An 18180-nucleotide genomic window follows, 5' to 3' on the forward strand; every position below is an offset into this window, starting at 1 on the left:
GTTTGTGTACCCGAACAGGCGCCGACTAGGGGATTTTCACAGTAACTTCATTGCAGTGTTAATGTAAGCCTACTTGTGTCAAAATATTATAATTGTGTGTGGAAATGATACTTCGGAAACGGTAATTAAAAGCTCTGGTTTCCCGTTTTTAGTATAGTGCTGAGGTACATTAAAAAGAACACGCAACATGGCGAGGAACACACTGGACATGTCATATGGATTTATTTTTGAATAATACCATTCCCAGCAACCCCAGTTCACAAGACCCCTGTCGAGTTGGGAAGGGTGGGGGTCAATGAGATCCAATGAACAAATGAAATGCCAGTACCAGTCACGCAGGTAACACCACATGGAGCAGTGACCTGGGCAGTTCAGAGAAACCTCACAGAAAAGTTAGAGAATACTGACTTCCGCTGCTGCCTTATCATGATTTTCTCTCCCTGCTTACGAAGCAGAAAACTGTCCAGTATTGAAATTCCCCCACTGTTACACAAAATAGCTGTGTACCATTCGGCTTGTTGGACACCAAGTTACAAGCTCCAATTAGCAAAATTACAATCTATGTTGGAATTCTGAAGGGGAAAACGAGAAACGGGGTGAGAAAAAAAAATAGGTTTAATAATCATGTACCCAAGTGAAAAGACAAGTTTTTACAATAAATTGAGTTCACACAAAATACGAAAGCTTTCTATTGGTACAGTACTGAAGGAGGTCACTCAGCACATCGTGCTCGTTGAACTCTTTGAAAGAGCTAGCCAATTTAGTCCCAATTTCCCACTTTCCCCATAGCCCTGTAATGGTCTCCCTGATTTAAGTATGTATCCAATTCTCTTTGAAAAGTTAGTGAATCCACTTTCACCATCCACACATCAGCCATTAGAATTTTAGATTTAGGTACAGTTGACTTTAATGAGGTGAGACAGAGACAGTCCACAGTAAACTGGGAAAATCTGCTCATGGGTAAAACAGTGAAAGGTGTTTAAGGAAACATTTAATGCCACACAGAACCAGTTTATACCCCCGAGGAGGAAAAGCTCCATTACACAGAAAAAGCAGACAATGAAAGAGATAAATGACAGCATAAAACGAAACGGGCGTACAAAAATGGAAATAAACAGCAGCTCCTACTGAATTAAGAGCTATTAAAACGGATGATGGAAGGAAACTTGCAAAGGACATTAAAGAAGAATTCTTAGAGTTTCTTAAAGGGAAAGTGGGTGGCCAGGAGCAATATTGGCCCGCTAAAGACTGAAAGTGGGGATATTGTCAGTGACTATGGAATCATGGCAGACGTGTTGAATAATTACTTTGCCTCAGTATTTACAGTGGAAACGGAGGATAGTTTGCTGGAGGTCCCCTCGGGGACGAGGACTAAATAAAATTAACCGAAGCAAAACATTGATAATGAGGAAATTAATGGAACTAAAAAGTGACATATTCTCAAGGTCTGATGATTTAATAATAATAATCTTTATTGTCACAAGTAGGCTTACATTAACACTGCAATGAAGTTACTGTGAAAATCCCCTCGTCGCCACATTCCGACGCCTGTTCGGGTACACAGAGGGAGAATTCAGAATGTCCAATTCACCGAACATTTCCATCCGAGGGTGTTAAAGGAAGCAGGGGAGCACATTGTAGATGCCCTAACTATAATCTTTCAGAGTTGTCTGGATTCAGGAGTCATCCCTCTGGATTGGAACATTGCTCATGTCACTCGGCTTTTTCAGAAGGGCGAAAGAGAAAAACCAGGGAACTAACATCTGTGGTGTGGAAATTTATTGGAGTCTATAATCAAGGATGGGGCAACTGAACACAGTTAACCAGGGGGAGCCAGCATTCCTGACCAGTAGATCATGCCTAACAAACCTCATTGAATCTTTTGAAGAGTTGACTATGGTAGTGGGCAGGGGAATGTCTATGGATGTTGCTTACATGGACTTCTAGAAGGCATTTGATAAAGTCTCACATAAGAGCCTGTTACCTGAGGTCGAAGCCCCCGGGATAGAGGGCAGATTATTGACTTGGATGGGAAATTGGTTGAATGACAAGTAGGGATAATGGGTAGGTGATCAAATTGGCAGGATGTGACGAGTGGTGTCCCACAGGGATCTGTGTTAGGGCTTCAATTGTTCACTTTCATTAACGACTTGAATAATGGCATAGTAAGTTATATATCCAAATTTGCTGATTACACCTGTTGGGTGACATTGTAGACCATGCAGATGACATAAAACTATAAAGGGATATTGATTGACGAGGTGAATGGGCAAAACTGCGGCAGAGCAAATTATGGAGTGCGTCAACTCCATACAGTCAGGGAAAGCGCCGGGACTAGATAGGTTCCCGGTAAAACATTCTCACCAGCACTGGCTCCGCACCTGTGGGAGATGTTCGACGACTACTCCTGCTCCTAGTTCTTATGACTCACTGTTGAAGGGGGCCCTGCCACCCACGCCTCGATCTCACTGATCCCCAAAAAGGACAAGTACCCTACGGTGTGGATCATACAGACCCATTTCTTTCTTAAGTACTGCTGCCAAAGTCCCAGCGAAAGCCCTGATGAGGCGACTGGAGAGTTGCCTGGCAGAAGTGAGCGTGGAAGATCAGATCAGACTTGTTAAGGGCAGACAACTAACAGCAAACATCAGACACCCACTGAACGTACTAATGACCTCAACTGGAGAGAATACACCGGAGATGACGGGTCTCTCTGGACGCTGAGAAAGCCTTCAATTGAGTAGAATGGAGGCACCTCATGGAGATGCTTGAACGGTTTGGGTTTGGAGCTGGGTCCACCTCATGAGTGAAGCGCTACAGCGCTCCTATGGCGAGCGTACGGCGAACACCACCGGCTCCGAATACCTCCAGCTGCATAGGGGAACAAGGCAGGGGTGCCTGCTCTCCTTGCTCCTGGCAATTGAGCCGCTGGCTATCACCCTTAGATCGGTGGATTGGTGATCTGGCATTTGAAGAGGGGGCAGAGTCTCACTCTATGTGGATGGACTGCTCCTCTACGTGTCGATCCCCCTAGCCAGCATGGGAAAGACAACCGGAATTCTTCGGGAGCTTGGCACCTTCTCCGGTTACAAGCTCAACCCGGGAAAAAGCAAAATAATCCCGGTAAACTCCCGAGAGGGAGGAGCGGAGTTGGAGGAACTGTTGTTTAAACTGACCCAAACCAAGTTCAGGCACCTGGGGATACAAGTGGCCCACACCTGGAAGAGGCTCCACAAATGGAACTTGTCCAGCCTGGTGGAGGTGGGAAAGAGGGACCTGCAAAGATGGGACTCATCTTTTGCTGGTCGGAAGGGTACAGATGATCAAAATGAACGTGCTGCCCTAGGTTCCTCTTCGTGCCCCAATCACTCCCGATCTTCATCCCCAAATCCTTCTTCACCAGGGTTGACAAGTTAATAGCCTTTGTCGGGGGGGGGGGGGGGGGGCTTGGTTAAGGGAGCCAGAGGCAGACTGGGTGCGAATGGAGGAGACCTCCTGTAGGAGCCCTGTGGTAGTGGCCAGCTGAAGGACATGAAACCAGTTTAGGCGCCACTTCGAACTTGGTGAGATATCGACGGGGATCCCCATCTGCAACAATCACAGGTTCACACCGGCGAGGATAGACGCCACATTTGGGACGTGGAGGGGGCAGAGGGACACAGAGTAGAGGACATGTACATGGACATCAAACTGGCAACCTTCATGGACTTCACTGAGAGACTCCAACTCCTGAAAGGGAACGAGCTTAGGTACCTGCAGCCACGTGACTTTCTCCACAAGGAGGGGTTTGTGTTCTCTCCTGTGGTGGCCCTCCCCCCCACTCCTTCTATCTCCTTCACAAGCTCCCCTCCTTCCAGGTGACGTTCCCTCCCCCACCCCCCACCCAACCACCCCCCTCTCTGGGAGGTTGGCTGCTGGTTGTTAAGGATGTGCCTTCGAAAGGGTCCAGAGGAGGTTCACAAGAATGATCCCTGGAATGAAGAGCTTGTCGTATGAGGAACGGTTGAGGACTCTGGGTCTGTACTCGTTGGAGTTTAGAAGGATGAGGGCGGGATCTTATTGAAACTTACTGGTTGTGAACAATCTGTGATGAGGATTGTGAATTTATTCCGCGTGTCGTGGAATCGGACATGGCTCCATCGCGGCCCCCAACACCCTGGACATGGCCTTGAAGAAGGCCATCCAGAACTCCATGAATCTGGGGCAGAAGCAGGACATTGCTGTTAAAATAGTACTGGGACTGCAGCTATGGCGACAGCAAGGGGCTCATGTTTTGTCCTTTGTATTTTGTTACTATTTCCGTTGTTGTCGGATTGTTATTTATATGCAAAACTCTGTTTTTCTAATTCCAAATGCCAATAAAAATATTTTTTAAAAGCTGTGGCAGATGGATTTCAATGTAAGCAAGTGTGACGTTATCCATTTTGGACCAAAAATGTATAGGCCAGGGTACTTTCTAGATGGTGTGAAGCTAAATTCGGTGAATGTTCAAAGAGATCTGGGGATTCAGGTACATAGATCTTTAAAATGCCACAAACATTTTTAATTTTCAAAAAATAAATTTAGAGTACCCAATTATTTTTTTTCCAATTGAGGGGCAATTTAGCGTGGCCATTCATCTAACCTGCACGTCTTTTTTGGGTTGTGGGGGCGAAACCCACGCAGACACGGGGAGAATGAGCAAACTCCACACGGACAGTGACCCAGGGCCGGGATTCGAACCCAGGTCCTCAGCGCCGTAGGCAGCAATGCTAACCGCTGTGCCACCGTGCTGCCCTGAAAATGCCACAAACATGTGCAGAAAGTAATCAAGGCCAATGGAATGCTGGCTTTTATATCTCGAGAACTGGAATAGGAGGACGCAGAAGTTAAGCTGCAGCTTTACTAAACCCTGATTACACCCCACTTGGAGGGACCACCACACTGCAGCAAGGATATTTTGGTCTTGGAGGAAGCGCAACGTAGTTTACAAGAATGATACCTGGACTTAAGGGGTTAATTTATGAGGAGAGATTATACAAATTAGACATGTTTTCTCTAGAATTTAGACGGTTACGTGGTGATCTGATCAAAGTCTTCAACATATTAACAGGAAAAGACAGGGTAGATAAAGGTAAACTGTTTCCACTTGGAGATTCTAGAACTAGAGGACATAGTCTAAAATTAGGGCCAGACCGTTCAGGAGATGTGTTAAAAATCACTTCTATACACAAAGGGTGGTAGAGGTTTGGAACTGTCTCCCACAAATGATGCTAGGTCAGTTGTTAATTTTAAATCTGAGATAGATTTTTGTTAACGAAGGTATTAAGGGACGTGGGCCAAAAGCAGGTATATGGAGCAGCCATGATCTCATTGAATGGCGGAGCAGGTTTGAGGGCTGAATGGCCTACTCCTTTTTCTGTGTTTTAGGCTGTAGTTCTTTTCAAGTTACCTCTGGTTCTTTTGCCAAATTATCCAAAATATCTCATTACCGACTGCCACTGGAAATAATTTCTCCTCACTTCTTCATATTAAGAACGATGTGGAGATGCCGGCGTTGGACTGGGGTGGGCACAGTAAGAAGTCTTACAACACCAGGTTAAAGTCCAACAGGTTTGTTTCAAATCACTAGCTTTCGGAACGCAGCTCCTTCATCAGACGCATTTCTCATTAAAAAAGCATCATGATTTTGAACACCTCTATCACAAATCCACTAACCTGCCCCAAGAAGCAGAACCCCATTTTCCTTATTGTCTCTACGAAATTGAAGTCTTGCATTCCTAGTCCCAGTCCATTCAGTCTCCTCTGCACCCTCTCGGAGGCCTGACACGATACTCCATCTGGGGCCTCACGAGTGTTTTACCAAGGTTCAGCAGGGACTTTCTCGCCTAGGCACCCTATGCCTCTGTTTATAAAATAGAGGATCGGTATGCCTCTTTGAATAGTTTTCTCAACCTGTCCTGCCACCTTTATTCTTGTGTAGGTGTGCGCCCATAGGTAGCTCTGTTCCTGCAGCCCCTTTTAAACTGTACAGTTTAGTTTGCATTGATGCTGCTTGGCCGTCCGATCAAAATGGCTCAATTAACATTTTTGTGCCTTGAATTTCCTCCGCCAGATATTTGCTCATTTCAACAGTCTATGTTGCCCTGATGACAGCTACCATCTCTCCTCACTGCTTACTACTCTTCAGAGTTTCCGGTCACCTGTAAACTTTAAAACCATGCCTTCTGTACCCAATTCAGGTCATTGATATACGTCAAAAAGAGAAATGGCCTCATAAGGTCACAATTGCAGTGTTCATGCTCCTGAGGTATTGGGATCAGTACTAGGGCAGGATAAAACTATGCCAATTATCCTAACATAGACTGGGAAGTATAAAGTGCAGAGTGGCAGGGGTTCCCAAAATATGTACAAGACATTTTCTTGGAGCATGAAGTGGAACAAGTGGGGGATATTTCAGTGGGAGAGCACTTAGGAAACAGTGATCACTATATCCTTAGGTTTCAGTGGAGAGCATTTAGGAAACAGTGATCACAATACCATTAGGTTTTAGTGGAAGAGCATTTCAGAAACAGTGATTTCTACATCATTAGGTTTCAGTGGAGAGCATTTAGGAAACAGCGATCACAATATCATTAGGATTAGAATTATGGAACAGAATACTCAACAGCAGATGAGCTAATGTCACGAAGTTATAAAGGGATCTGGCTCTGGGACCATAACTTTTCACAATATACATTAATGATCTGGAAGAAGGAACTGAAGGCACTGTTGCCAAGTTTGCAGATGATACAAAGATCTGCAGAGGGACAGGAAGTACTGAGACAGCAGGGGGGGCTGCAGAAGGACTTAGACAGGCTAGGAGAGTGGGCAAAGAAGTGGCAGATGGAATACAACGTGGAAAAGTGTCAGGTTATGCACTTGGGAAGGAGAAATGGAGGCATAGACTATTTTCTAAATAGGGAGATGCTTAGGAAATCAGAAGCACAAAGGGCCTTGAGAGTCCTTGTTCACGATTCTCTTAAGTTTAACGTGCAGGTTCAGTCGGCAGTTAGGAAAGCAAATGCAGTGTTCGCATTCATGTCGAGAGGGCTAGAATACAAGACCAGGGATGTACTTCTGAGGCTGCATAAGGCTCTGGTCAAACCCAATTTGGAGTATTGTGAGCAGTTTTGGGCCCCGTATCTAAGGAAGGATGTGCCTTCGAAATGTCCAGAGGAGGTTCACAAGAATGATCCCTGGAATGAAGAGCTTGTCGTATGAGGAACGGTTGAGGACTCTGGGTCTGTACTCGTTGGAGTTTAGAAGGATGAGGGGGGATCTTATTGAAACTTACAGGATACAGCGAGGCCTGGATAGAGTGGACGTGGAGAGGATGTTTCCACTTGTCGGAAAAACTAAAAGCAGAGGACACAATCTCAGACTAAAGGGACGATCCTTTAAAAATGGAGATGAGGAAGAATTTCTTCAGCCACAGGGTGGTGAATATGTGGAACTCTTTGCCGCAGAAGGCTGTGGAGGCCAAATCACTGAGTGTCTTTAAGACAGAGATAGATAGGTTCTTGATCAATAAAGGGGATCAGGGGTTATGGGGAGAAGGCAGGAGAATGGGGATGAGAAAAATATCAGCCATGATTGAATGGCGGAGCAGACTCAATGGGGCGAGTGGCCTAATTCTGCTCCTATGTCTTATGGTCTAAGTGCATTGGACTCAAAAAGATTTGCAAGGTAAACCAGTAAGTAAGCAATGGAAGACCAACAACGAGGAGGTAGTTTGAGTACAGATTAAACACATTTCCATTGGGGGGTGGGGGCATTCAAAGCCAGAGCACCCTGGATGAAAGATTAAAATAAATCGGAAAAAGAAAGCTTCTCCCGATAAATATCAGGCTCACAAGTCAGCAGAGACCCAACTGAATACAGAAAATACAAGGAGAAAGTGATGAGGAAATAAGAGGGGTAGAGAGTGAGTTTCTGAGAATAGATAAGTAGGTAAAGTAAAAAAGAATGCAAAAGTATTATCTAAACGTATAAATAATAAAAATGCAGTCAAAGGAAGGGAGAGGCCTTTTCGGGGATGTGAAGGAGATCATCTTGTGGAGGCACAGGGTATGTCTGAGGTACTAAATTAATATTTTGCATTTGTCTTCATGAGAGAAGAGCGTGACATCAAAAAGGAGGAGGTAACAGAGAAACTGGAAAGGATAAAAATAGATAAAAAGGAATTAGATTGTTGGCAAGCCCTCAAAGTAGAAAAGTCACGCAGACCAGTTGGAATGCATCCTAAATTGCTCCTGAAGTAAGGGTGGAATATGCAGCGCGTCTAACCACAATCTTCTACTCCGCTTTGACTACGAAGCTGGTGCCAGCAGACTGGAAGATTGCGAACATTCCACTGCTGTTCCAAAAAGGGGAGGGGAATTAGCTGGGCAACGACAGTCCAGTCACCTATTGTCAGCGTTGGGGGAAACTTTCGGAGACATTAACGTGGGACAAAAAAAATCTGCACTTGGAAAAATATGGCATAATAAATACATGAAATCCAGCATGGATGTTAAAGGCAAATTGTGTCTGATGAACTTGAGTGGATTCTTTGATGAAGTAACGGAGAGGGTTAATGATGGTAGTTTGGTTGATGTGGTATATGGACTTTCAAGAGGTGTTTGATAAAGTACAACACATTAGCTTCGTTAACAAAAGTGCAGTCCCCGGGTTTAAACGGACAAAGTTTCCCAAGGGTCAGAGGGTGGGGAGTATTGTTGAATGGTTGTTTGTCAGACTGGAGGGAAATGGAAACTTCCCACTATCCCATTTTTCCAGATCCAATAACCTATCCTAATACTCCTATACTTTTTCTTATTATAAATTTAGAGCACCCAATTTAATTTTTCCAACTGAGGGGCAATTTAGCGTGGCCAATCCACCTAGCCTGCACATCTTTGGGTTGTGGGGGGCGAAACCCACGCAGACACGGGGAGAATGTGCAAACTCCACACAGACAGTGACCCAGAGCCAGGATCGAACCTGGGACCTTGGCGCCGTGAGGCAACAGGGTTAACCCACTGCGCCGCCGTGCTGCCCTTTACTCCTATACTGACTAGGATCCTCCAGAGATTACTATTTTTGAGGTCTTGCTCTTGTGTCTGTGGCACCTCTTTCTCTACCTGTTACAGGTTCCATTGTGGACCATGACTTCTGTCTGTTCTCCCTTCCTGCTGTAAAACCTCCTGCACCCATTCAATACTGCCCTTCACCCTAGCACCTGGCAGATAATACACCTTGCAAAGCCCATGTAGGTGGTTGTAGAAACACCCATCTAACCCCTATTGCATTCCCTATGAAAACAGCAGGCCATTCAGCCCACTGAGTCTATGCTGCCTCTCTGCAGGAGATGGTGGCTTAGTGGTAATGTCACTGCGCTATTAATCCAGAGGCCCAGGCTAATTCTCTGGGGGCATGGGTTCAAATCCCACCACGGCAGCTGGTGGAATTTAACTTAAATTTATAACATCTAGAATTGAAAGCTAGTCTCGGTAATGGTCACCTTTAAACTATTTGCCGTAAAAACCATCTGGTTTACTAAAGCCCTGTAAGGGAGGAAATCATCCATCCTTACCTAGCCTACATGTGACTCCAGACCCACTTAATGTGATGGACTCTTATCTACCCTCTGAAATGCCCTAGCAAGCCATTCAGTTCAAGGACAATCAAAGATGAATGGTAGGTAAATGCTGGCGTTTAAAAATAAATGCAGTGACGTTCAAATCCCAAGGAAAAAATTGAAGGAAAAAACCTCTTATCATTCCCATTCCCCCACTCTACACCTGTGTCTCGAAGATCATTTACCTTAACGGCCCATTTCCTCTCGACTCCTATACTTTGCTGTGCCTCTCTGTACAGTGAGCTGCCTGTTGACTTGCTGTTTCTGCTCGTGACTGTGTTCTTTTGAGGTGGTTGCTGTCTAGCACCGAACGTGCCAAACGCCTGCAGGATTTCTAAACTGCCCACCTTCTCCCACCCCAGCAAATAGCCACCCGCTATCTATCCGCCTACATGCTCTGTAGCTGCGGGGTGCTCTGCGCAGGGAACACAGGTGCTGCAGGAAATTCCCAGCCTCCTGTATGCCCTGCAGCGAGTCCGGTCATTCCTCAAGCTCATGGATGGAAACACTTCCTGCACGTGGGGCTATCCAGGACACATGAAGGATCCAGAGGTTTCCACATGGCACAGGAATTGCAGGCAATGGGTCTCAGGTCTCTCTTCCTTTTGCAAGGAGTTTATCAACAACAACAAAGAGCATTTATATAGCAATAAAGAAATATTAGGCCAAGTGATGAAGAGCTTCTCAGAGAGGAAGAGAGAGAGGTGGCGAGGCTTAGGAAGGGAATTCCAGAGTCTGTAGTCCAGGGATCTGAAGGTAGATCTGCCAATGGCGGTGCAATTAAAATTGTGGATGTGCAACTGGAATAGCGAAAGTGGGCGGCACGGTGGTGTAAGTAGTTAGCACTGCTGCCGGGCGGCGCTGAGAACACGGGTTCAATCCTGGCCGCGGGTCACATTCCGTGTGGAGTTTGCACATTCTCCCCGTATCTGCGCGGGTCTCGCCCCCCCATAACCCAAACAGATGTGCAGGGTAGGTGGATTGGCCACGCTAAAAATTGCACCTTCATTGGAAGTTTTTTTAAAAATGAAGTGAGCAGAGTGGGGCTGGAGGATGTTAGAGCGAGGGAGGGGCGATAACATGAAGGAATGAAGCACAATGAGAATTTTAAAATTGAGGCTTTGGTAGACTGCGAGCCAATGCACCTCGGCGAGCACAAGGGAGACTGAGCTCAGGAGGAACGTCTTCACCCAAAGGGTTGCGAATCTATGGTATATCCTGCCCAAGGAAGCAGTTGAGGCTCCTTCATTGAATGTTTTCAAGATAAAGATGGATAGTTTTTTGAAGAATAAAGGGTTATGGTGTTCGGGGGGGAAAGTGGAGCTGAGTCCATAAAAGGTCAGCCATGATCTCATTGAATGGCGGAGCAGGCTCGAGGGGCCAGATGGTCTACTCCAGCTCCTAGTTCTTATGGGCAAACAGGAATTGCAATATGTGCAGCAGAGTTTTGGATGAGCTTAAGTTTATGGAGGGTGGGAGATCAGCCAGGGCAGCACGTACAAGTCAAGTCTAGAGATAACAAAGGCATAGATGAGGGTTTCAGCAGCCGACAAGCTGAGACACGGTGGAGCAGAGCAAAATTGCATCATGGGTCACCTTGGAGGTGGACTGGGTATGTCGGTCATGTCAGTGTTGAACATGCCACCAAGGCTGCAAGTGACCTCAGACAGCGACCAGAGAGCAGGGTGGAGTAGGTAGCTTGGTAATGGAGTTTGTGGGAGGAACCCAAGGCAATGACAGCAGAGATGTTGAGCAAGTTGGTGGAGAGGTAAAACTTGGTGCTGTCAGCAAACGTGTGAAATATAAGTACTTATACATGCACGCGCCTTTCGTTTAGCGTCCCCTGCTTTCTATGTATTATTTATGCATATCAGAATTTTATGTAATGCAATTCGGGTCCCACGTCAGTATCCTCTGCTTGGTCATTTTAATCTTATCCCCTCAGATCTAATTAAGCACTCTAATTATTGACGTATTTACTGTTGTCACTTGGTTTTAAATTACTTAGCACGTCCTTCCCTTTCTGCACCAAATTCCCAGTGTTGCACTTGAGCGAGCCATTTCCTCTGACGGGTTCACCCAGCTCCGACTGAACTCTGTACGCCGAGCTGTGTGTTTTTGCACATGAAAAACAGACTAGTTACAACCGTTCAGTCAACTTTCAGCGACGAGACTTTTAAGAGTCAGGGGCCCACTACGCCGGTCGACAGTTAACTAGCACAAACTTGCGGTTTGCTTTGCCATAAAAATAAAAGTACGAAAACTAGGTTAAATTTCAGGTTGATTAAAACCACACTTTCTGCACTACTGCTGCCCAGGAAATTCCCGCAGTAATGGGAATTTACAGTTTGATTTGATTTTGTTTCAAAAACAGGTTAAAAGACAAGTTTCTTTTGAACGCATAATTAAAATACTGTAACAAAAGGATTATGGACGATTATTGCCCCTTTCCGAATAACATCACATTGGGTTTTCTGCTATCCATATAACTATTTCCCCCCCCCCCCCCCCCCCCCCCCCCCCCCCACCCCTGCTTTGCTAGAAGCTGTACATATGAAACAATCTTTTGGTCTAAAAGGAAGCAGACTTTCTTCAGCTGTTGGTAGAAAGGAATTTTCCTGGTTTAAGAAGAGAGGCCTGTGTGAAGGACACAAAGGTGAAGCTCTCACTTTGCTCCAGCCTCACCTTCTTTGCTAGTTTGGGGACCACGGCTCTGAGTGAGCGAAGGCCCATTCGTTGCTCCTCAAACCACACGCTGTCCAGCTGGGAGAAATCCTTCCTGGCCACGAGGTAAAAGGACGATCTGGGGTCCCGCTGGCTGGAAGGCCGGTGGGTGTACATGTATTTATACAGCAGGCAGTATGGGCACCGCTTGAGTCCCTCCGAGTGCTCATGGTAGATCTGCCCAAAGCACAGCTTGTTGCTGCACACCTTGCTCTCCCGTTTGACCATGTCGGTCCTGGCGAAGAAGGGCCGGTTCTCGGCATCCTTCAGCAGCTCGATGTCCCCGTACATGAGGTCCACGTGCTCCTGCAAGGTTCTCATGTTGAAGTACTGGCTGTTGAACTTCACCACCACGCTCAGCAAAGCCACGGGGTTGGCGTCGCCCAGGTAGCCGGCCTGCCACATCTCCTCCTCGTCCTGGCAGGAGAAGTAGATGATGTTGCGGGACCGTGAGCCGGACATGCCCGCCTTATTCAGCTGCCTCAGCTTGTCCTTCAGCTTCTGGGTGGAGGACTTGAAGGTGGCGTCCCCGATCGAGAAGCCCACGTTGCCGTTCTTCAGCACGCGGTCCAGGCCGCGCCGGATAGCGTGGAGGGAGGTGGCCAGGAAGTCAGAGCCGTCGGTCTTCCTCACGGTCACGTAGAAGTCCTCCAGCAGCTCGTTGAGCTTTGCAGGTGGAATCTTGAACAGAGAGAAAACAGTGAGAAAGTATCAATGCAGAAATCACACAACTCCCCCAGTGCTCTCCCCTTTACACACACAGCCTCCCTCACCTGCAAGAGTTGTCTCGAGATGGGGGTGCAGTTTCAACACTGCCAATCACCCTCCAAGCACCCTACCCAAATAGCTATTGCTGATGTGTCAGCCTAGACGGTCAGATCACAGTGAAGCCCGATACAGATCCCACAGCTGACTCTAGATATTGATCAGGAGCAAAGACACTGTCTACCCCCCCACCCGATTACCCTAGGGATATTTCTACCACAATACTACCCCACCCACCCCCAATCCAATGCCTTTGAGTTAATTCCGAATCACGCGCACGCGTTTTGGGGTTGTGAAAAATTGGGAAGATTCTGGGCGGGAGTGTTCGCGGTCTTAGCCAGGATAGTGGAGGAGGTGGACCCGGACGCTTTGGTGGCGATATTTGGGATTTCGGAGAAGCCGGAGCTCATGGAGAGGAGGAAGGCCGATGTCCTGGCCTTCGCCTCGCTGATTGCACGGCGGCGGGTTTTACTGGAGTGGCGGTCGGCATCGCCACCGGGGGTAGCAGCTTGGTTGGGTGACCTGTATGACTTCCTGCGGTTAGAGAAGATAAAGTATGAGTTAAGGGGCTCCTCAGGGGGGGTTTGAGGAAAGGTGGGGGATGTTTGTGACCGTGTTTGAGGGGCTGTTTGTCGCAGGGGAGTGGGGTGAGGGGGGGGGGGGGGGGGGGGGTGAAAAAGGGGGAAAATCTGTACAGACTGTATAGTTGAGAAGTATGTTTCCCCGGGTGTTTCTCATTGTAACCGGTTTTGATCCATGTTTGTAATAAAATACATTTAAAAAAAAAAAGAGTTAATTATGGAACACAACATCAAGACCTCTAACTCAGCTTGGAATGGCAAACGACCCACACGCACTGAGCCAAAGGATCGCCCCACTGCTCCATCCTGTATATCTATCATGACGTTTTCTTTGAAGCCTCTGATGCTTCCTGCTCCCAGCAGCCTGGCTGATGCACTCTCAAACACAAGTCAGGGCAGTTTTCATGGGTTGTCAGAAGTCAGTGAACGGTGGTTAAATCAAACAATGAACTCAGCCAAAGGTAGCCAAAAATCAGTAAAATAGAAGCTCACGGAACAACAGGAATATTAGAAATGGAAGATCCATTTAATCCACATGTTGGAAAAGGCACGTTGAGGGGAAAACTGATTTGTTGTCTCCCTTTCTCTCGACATTATGAGGTAGCAGTAAGCAAAGACAATGAGACGGTGGCTATACTGATTGATCATTTGGTTTCAATTTGCTACAGGTCAGAGTGTAAGCTGTAAAGTACCCTTGCTCAGGCCAAACTTGTACGATCTCTGGGATCACAGAATTATTATGGCGCAAGCGGGCATTTGGCCCATCGTGTCTGCATCAGCTCTCCAAATGAGCATTATGACTTAGCATCACGCTCCTGCCTTTTCCCCGCACCCCAGTTTCCATAAACAGGGAACGCACAAGAGATCACGGAGGCAGATTTTGGATTTGCTTTTTAATTCATTCATAGGATGGGGGCATTGATGACGACAATTTATTGCCCAACACTAATTTCATGCGAGAAGATGGTGACGAGAATGGGGAGCTAGGAGGAGCTCTAGGATGTGTCCGGATAAGAGAGGGGACTTTGAAAACTACGTGCGATACTTTAAAAAAAAAAAAAAAAAAATTTAGAGTACCCAATTATTTTTTTTCCCGATTAAGGGGCAATTTAGCGCGGCCAACCCACCTCCCTGCACATTTTTGGGTTGTGGGGGCGAAACACATGCAAACACGGGGAGAATGTGCAAACTCTGACCCAGAGCCGGGATCGAACCTGGGACCTCGGCGCCGTGAGGCAGCAGGGCTTGCCCACTGTGCCACCGTGCTGCCCCCGACTTAACGGCAGAGGAAGCAAAGTTCAAACAGTAATTTCAGGTACTCAATGTTGAAAAGGATATTTGGGATGCACAAAAAGAAGGCAACCTTTTCACAGTGAAGGATAATAGTCGGAATGCATTGCACAAGTATCAGCAGTGGGAGGAGTTGCTACTGTAGCAGGATGAGTTGAATTTCCTCAATCAAGGGTTCAGCCAGCAAAAAGGGCAACCAACCCTCCAGAGATGTCCTGAAGTCCCCAGAGATTAAAGATTATTTTTTTCGGGCAGTGCAGTGAGTGACACAAGAGATAATAATTTCACGCCTCCCCCCTGCTTTTTTTCTTCTCGGTTGAAAGGAAAGAGGCACTTAGAGATGGGGGGGGTCATGTGAAGAGAGATCCCGAGGTCGTAACATCAGCTGCAGAAATCGACCTGCCTCCCTCTGGGAAGGTAACTTGCCTCCACACGCCATGTCCCGAGGTGAAGGAAACCACCGAGGTGAAGGAAGCGTCGCTCTTTATGTTCAGTCACTGCGTTCACAAATTTACTGAATAACAGAGACTCGACAAGGGCTACAGGCCGCCCAGTCCTGTGCTCCACATGAGCCTCCTCCCACCTTCTTCATCCAACTCTATCAGCAGAACCCTCCATCCCCTTCTCCCCCATGGCATTGAGCAGGGCATTAAATGATGACTTGTATAGAAACAATGTGCAGCGGACTGGCACTAAGTCGTGATGCTCATTTGGAGAGCCAGTGCATAATAATAATAATTATTGTCACAAGTAGGCTGACATTAACACTGCAATGAAGTTACTGCGAAAATCCCCTAGTCGCCACACTCCGGCGCCTGTTCGGGTACACAGAGGGAATATTCAGAATAGAGACTACAAAAAGGCTACAAGAGATTCATGAACAAGGAGGAGGCCATTCGGACAATCGTGTTTGTGCGAGCTATATCAAAGTGCTGTTCAATTTCATCTCACTCAAACGACTTAATATGTTTATGGCACCTTTAACGTAATGAAATGTCTTTCACAGGAGTGATTTTAAAATAAAATATGACACCCAGCCACACAAGATGTTCGGTCAAATGACCAGAGGCTTGGTCCAAGTTGCAGGTTTTAAGAAGAGTCTTAAAGAAGAAAGGTGAGGCAGAGAGACAGTGAGGTGTAGGGAGGGGACCCCAGCGCTTGGAGCTTCGGTAACCGAAGGCACAGCCAGCAAGGGCAGAGCTATTAAAATTGGGAATGCTCAAGAGGCCATGGCGCTCAGAGATCTCGGAAGGCTGTGGGGACGGAGGAGATTACGGAGATAGGGAAGAGCGAGGCTATGGAAGTGATGTGAAAGGACGAGAATTTTAAAATCAAGATGTTGCTCGACTGAGAGCCATTGCAGGTCAGCGAGGACAGGGGTGATAGGGGAGTGGGACTTGGCGCGAGTCAAGACACAGGCAGCAAAAGTTTGGATGATCTGCATGTTAACGGGGTAGAATGAGAGAGGGTAGCTGGGAGTGCGTTGGATTGGCGGGTCTACGGGTAACTATGGCAGGGCTAAGGAACTGAGAGGGGGTGAAGTTGAGCAATGTTGCGGAAATAGAAATGGGCACACTCCTGTTCTCTCCCCATAGCTCTGCAAAGTTTCTCCCACACTTAGAAGTAGCTTGCCTTAATAAAAACACGTTCTGTAAATTTGCTCCTGTCTCAGAAGAGTGATCCATATGTCATATTTTCTTAACATTGTGGTCTCTGGGCTTCACTGTGCATTGCATAAGTCCCAATTCTATGGAGCACCAACATGGGCAGACCAGTCCGCCTACATGTACTCAACATCAATAGATGGCCTTAACAAAACAGGGGTCACTGGTTCCCGGTTTACACTGAAGAGTGTAGGGCGGCAGGGGTGGCACAGTGGTTAGCACTGCTGCCTCAAGGCTCTGAGGATCCGGGTTCGATCCCGGCTCCGGGTCACTGTCCCTGTGGCATTGGCAAATTTTCCCCGTGTCACAACCCAAAGATGTGCAGGATAGGTGGATGGGCCAGGTTAAATTGCATTAAAGCCAGCCATGAATTAATGCTGCAGGAAAACCCTGCCTGGCGCCTGTAATGATAAAACAATGCTGCGATCTGATTAGAACACAAGGTTGAAGGGACAGGAAAAGGGTAATAGGAAACCATGGCTAGTCTCGTTTCACCATCATGTCCCTCAATCCTTTCTCCGCAAAAAACATATCTACAACTGCTCGCTGTACAGATATGCCTTCAAAGGGAATTTTGGATAAACACAAGAAAGTAAAAGGTATTGAAGGATTGGCCAAAAGTCCGAGATGAGGTTTGTGTGCAGCATAAACACCAGCACAGACCAATTGGGCTGAATGGCCTGTTTCAAATTTGTACACTCCTGTATACGCAGAACAATACTTTTCACTGTATCTCGGTACACAGACACTAAATATAAATCTAAATCTAAACTAACATCATTGTATTGAGAGGACCTACCTTTGTGATGTCCATGTATTGCTTTAGCTCTCTGGTCACACACCAGTATCGCCACACGTTCAGTGAATACAGCGTCGCCTTTGTGGTGTTTGCACTGACAGCACTTGTGCAGAGCTCCTTGAGTTCGCCATCAAACGTTGGAAACCTGTTGAGTTTTCCAGAAAAGGCTATACAAAAGGAAGAGAAAAAAACAACCCACAGGTGACGGCCAAAGTTAGTTACAAAGCAACAGAGCATTACAGGAACAACAAACCCCTCCACAGGGGAAAGACAGCTAAATACTGACTGAGACATTATTAATAATCAAGTGCTGCTTCGATACAGATTGTGCCACGCCTGCCCGGGGGTGGGGGAGAGTCTTTTACTCCTCAAACAGATGGAGTATAAAAAGGGAGCATCTGCTAATTGACCTTGGATTGTTAAAGATCGTTTACAAATTGTGCACCCAATGATAAATTATCCATTCCCTCTCTTTCCCCCACTTTTTATTTGCCTGACGCCGTTCAGTATCTCGAGGGGGCCAGTATTACATCTCCAGTGACTGTTTACATCACTGTGCCATCCAGAGCTGCAGGCAGGGTACGACTTGGAGCACACAGTCTATTTTACACCAAACACTGTCTTATTTAAACAGTGCATCACAGAAGTCTACAGAATTGACGTAACAAGAATCTATGAGCTAAAGAGAACTCTGCAACAACTTGAAAGCAGGACAAT

At 46.7% G+C, this 18180-nt stretch overlaps 1 protein-coding gene across 4 annotated transcripts in view; it reads right to left on the minus strand.

Annotated features, from left to right (window-relative positions):
- The window catches only part of LOC140429828 (uncharacterized protein KIAA1958), a 239297-nt gene that overhangs the window by 107147 nt on the left and 113970 nt on the right, over nt 1–18180 (minus strand). Inside the window, exons 3-4 of one of the 4 annotated variants that reach the window (XM_072517302.1) lie at nt 17464–17630; nt 12326–13045 (exon numbers count right to left, since the gene is read on the minus strand). The exons of 1 other annotated variant lie outside the window; for it this stretch is intronic. In XM_072517302.1, the coding sequence (XP_072373403.1) occupies nt 12326–13045; nt 17464–17630 (887 nt within the window). Of the gene's footprint in view, nt 1–12173; nt 13046–17463; nt 17631–18180 lie in introns of those variants that run through there. 2 more of the 4 variants (XM_072517301.1, XR_011949216.1) reach the window with 2 other exon arrangements.

The sequence above is a fragment of the Scyliorhinus torazame genome, chromosome 9 (assembly GCF_047496885.1).
Source record: "Scyliorhinus torazame isolate Kashiwa2021f chromosome 9, sScyTor2.1, whole genome shotgun sequence".
Lineage (NCBI taxonomy): Eukaryota > Metazoa > Chordata > Chondrichthyes > Carcharhiniformes > Scyliorhinidae > Scyliorhinus > Scyliorhinus torazame.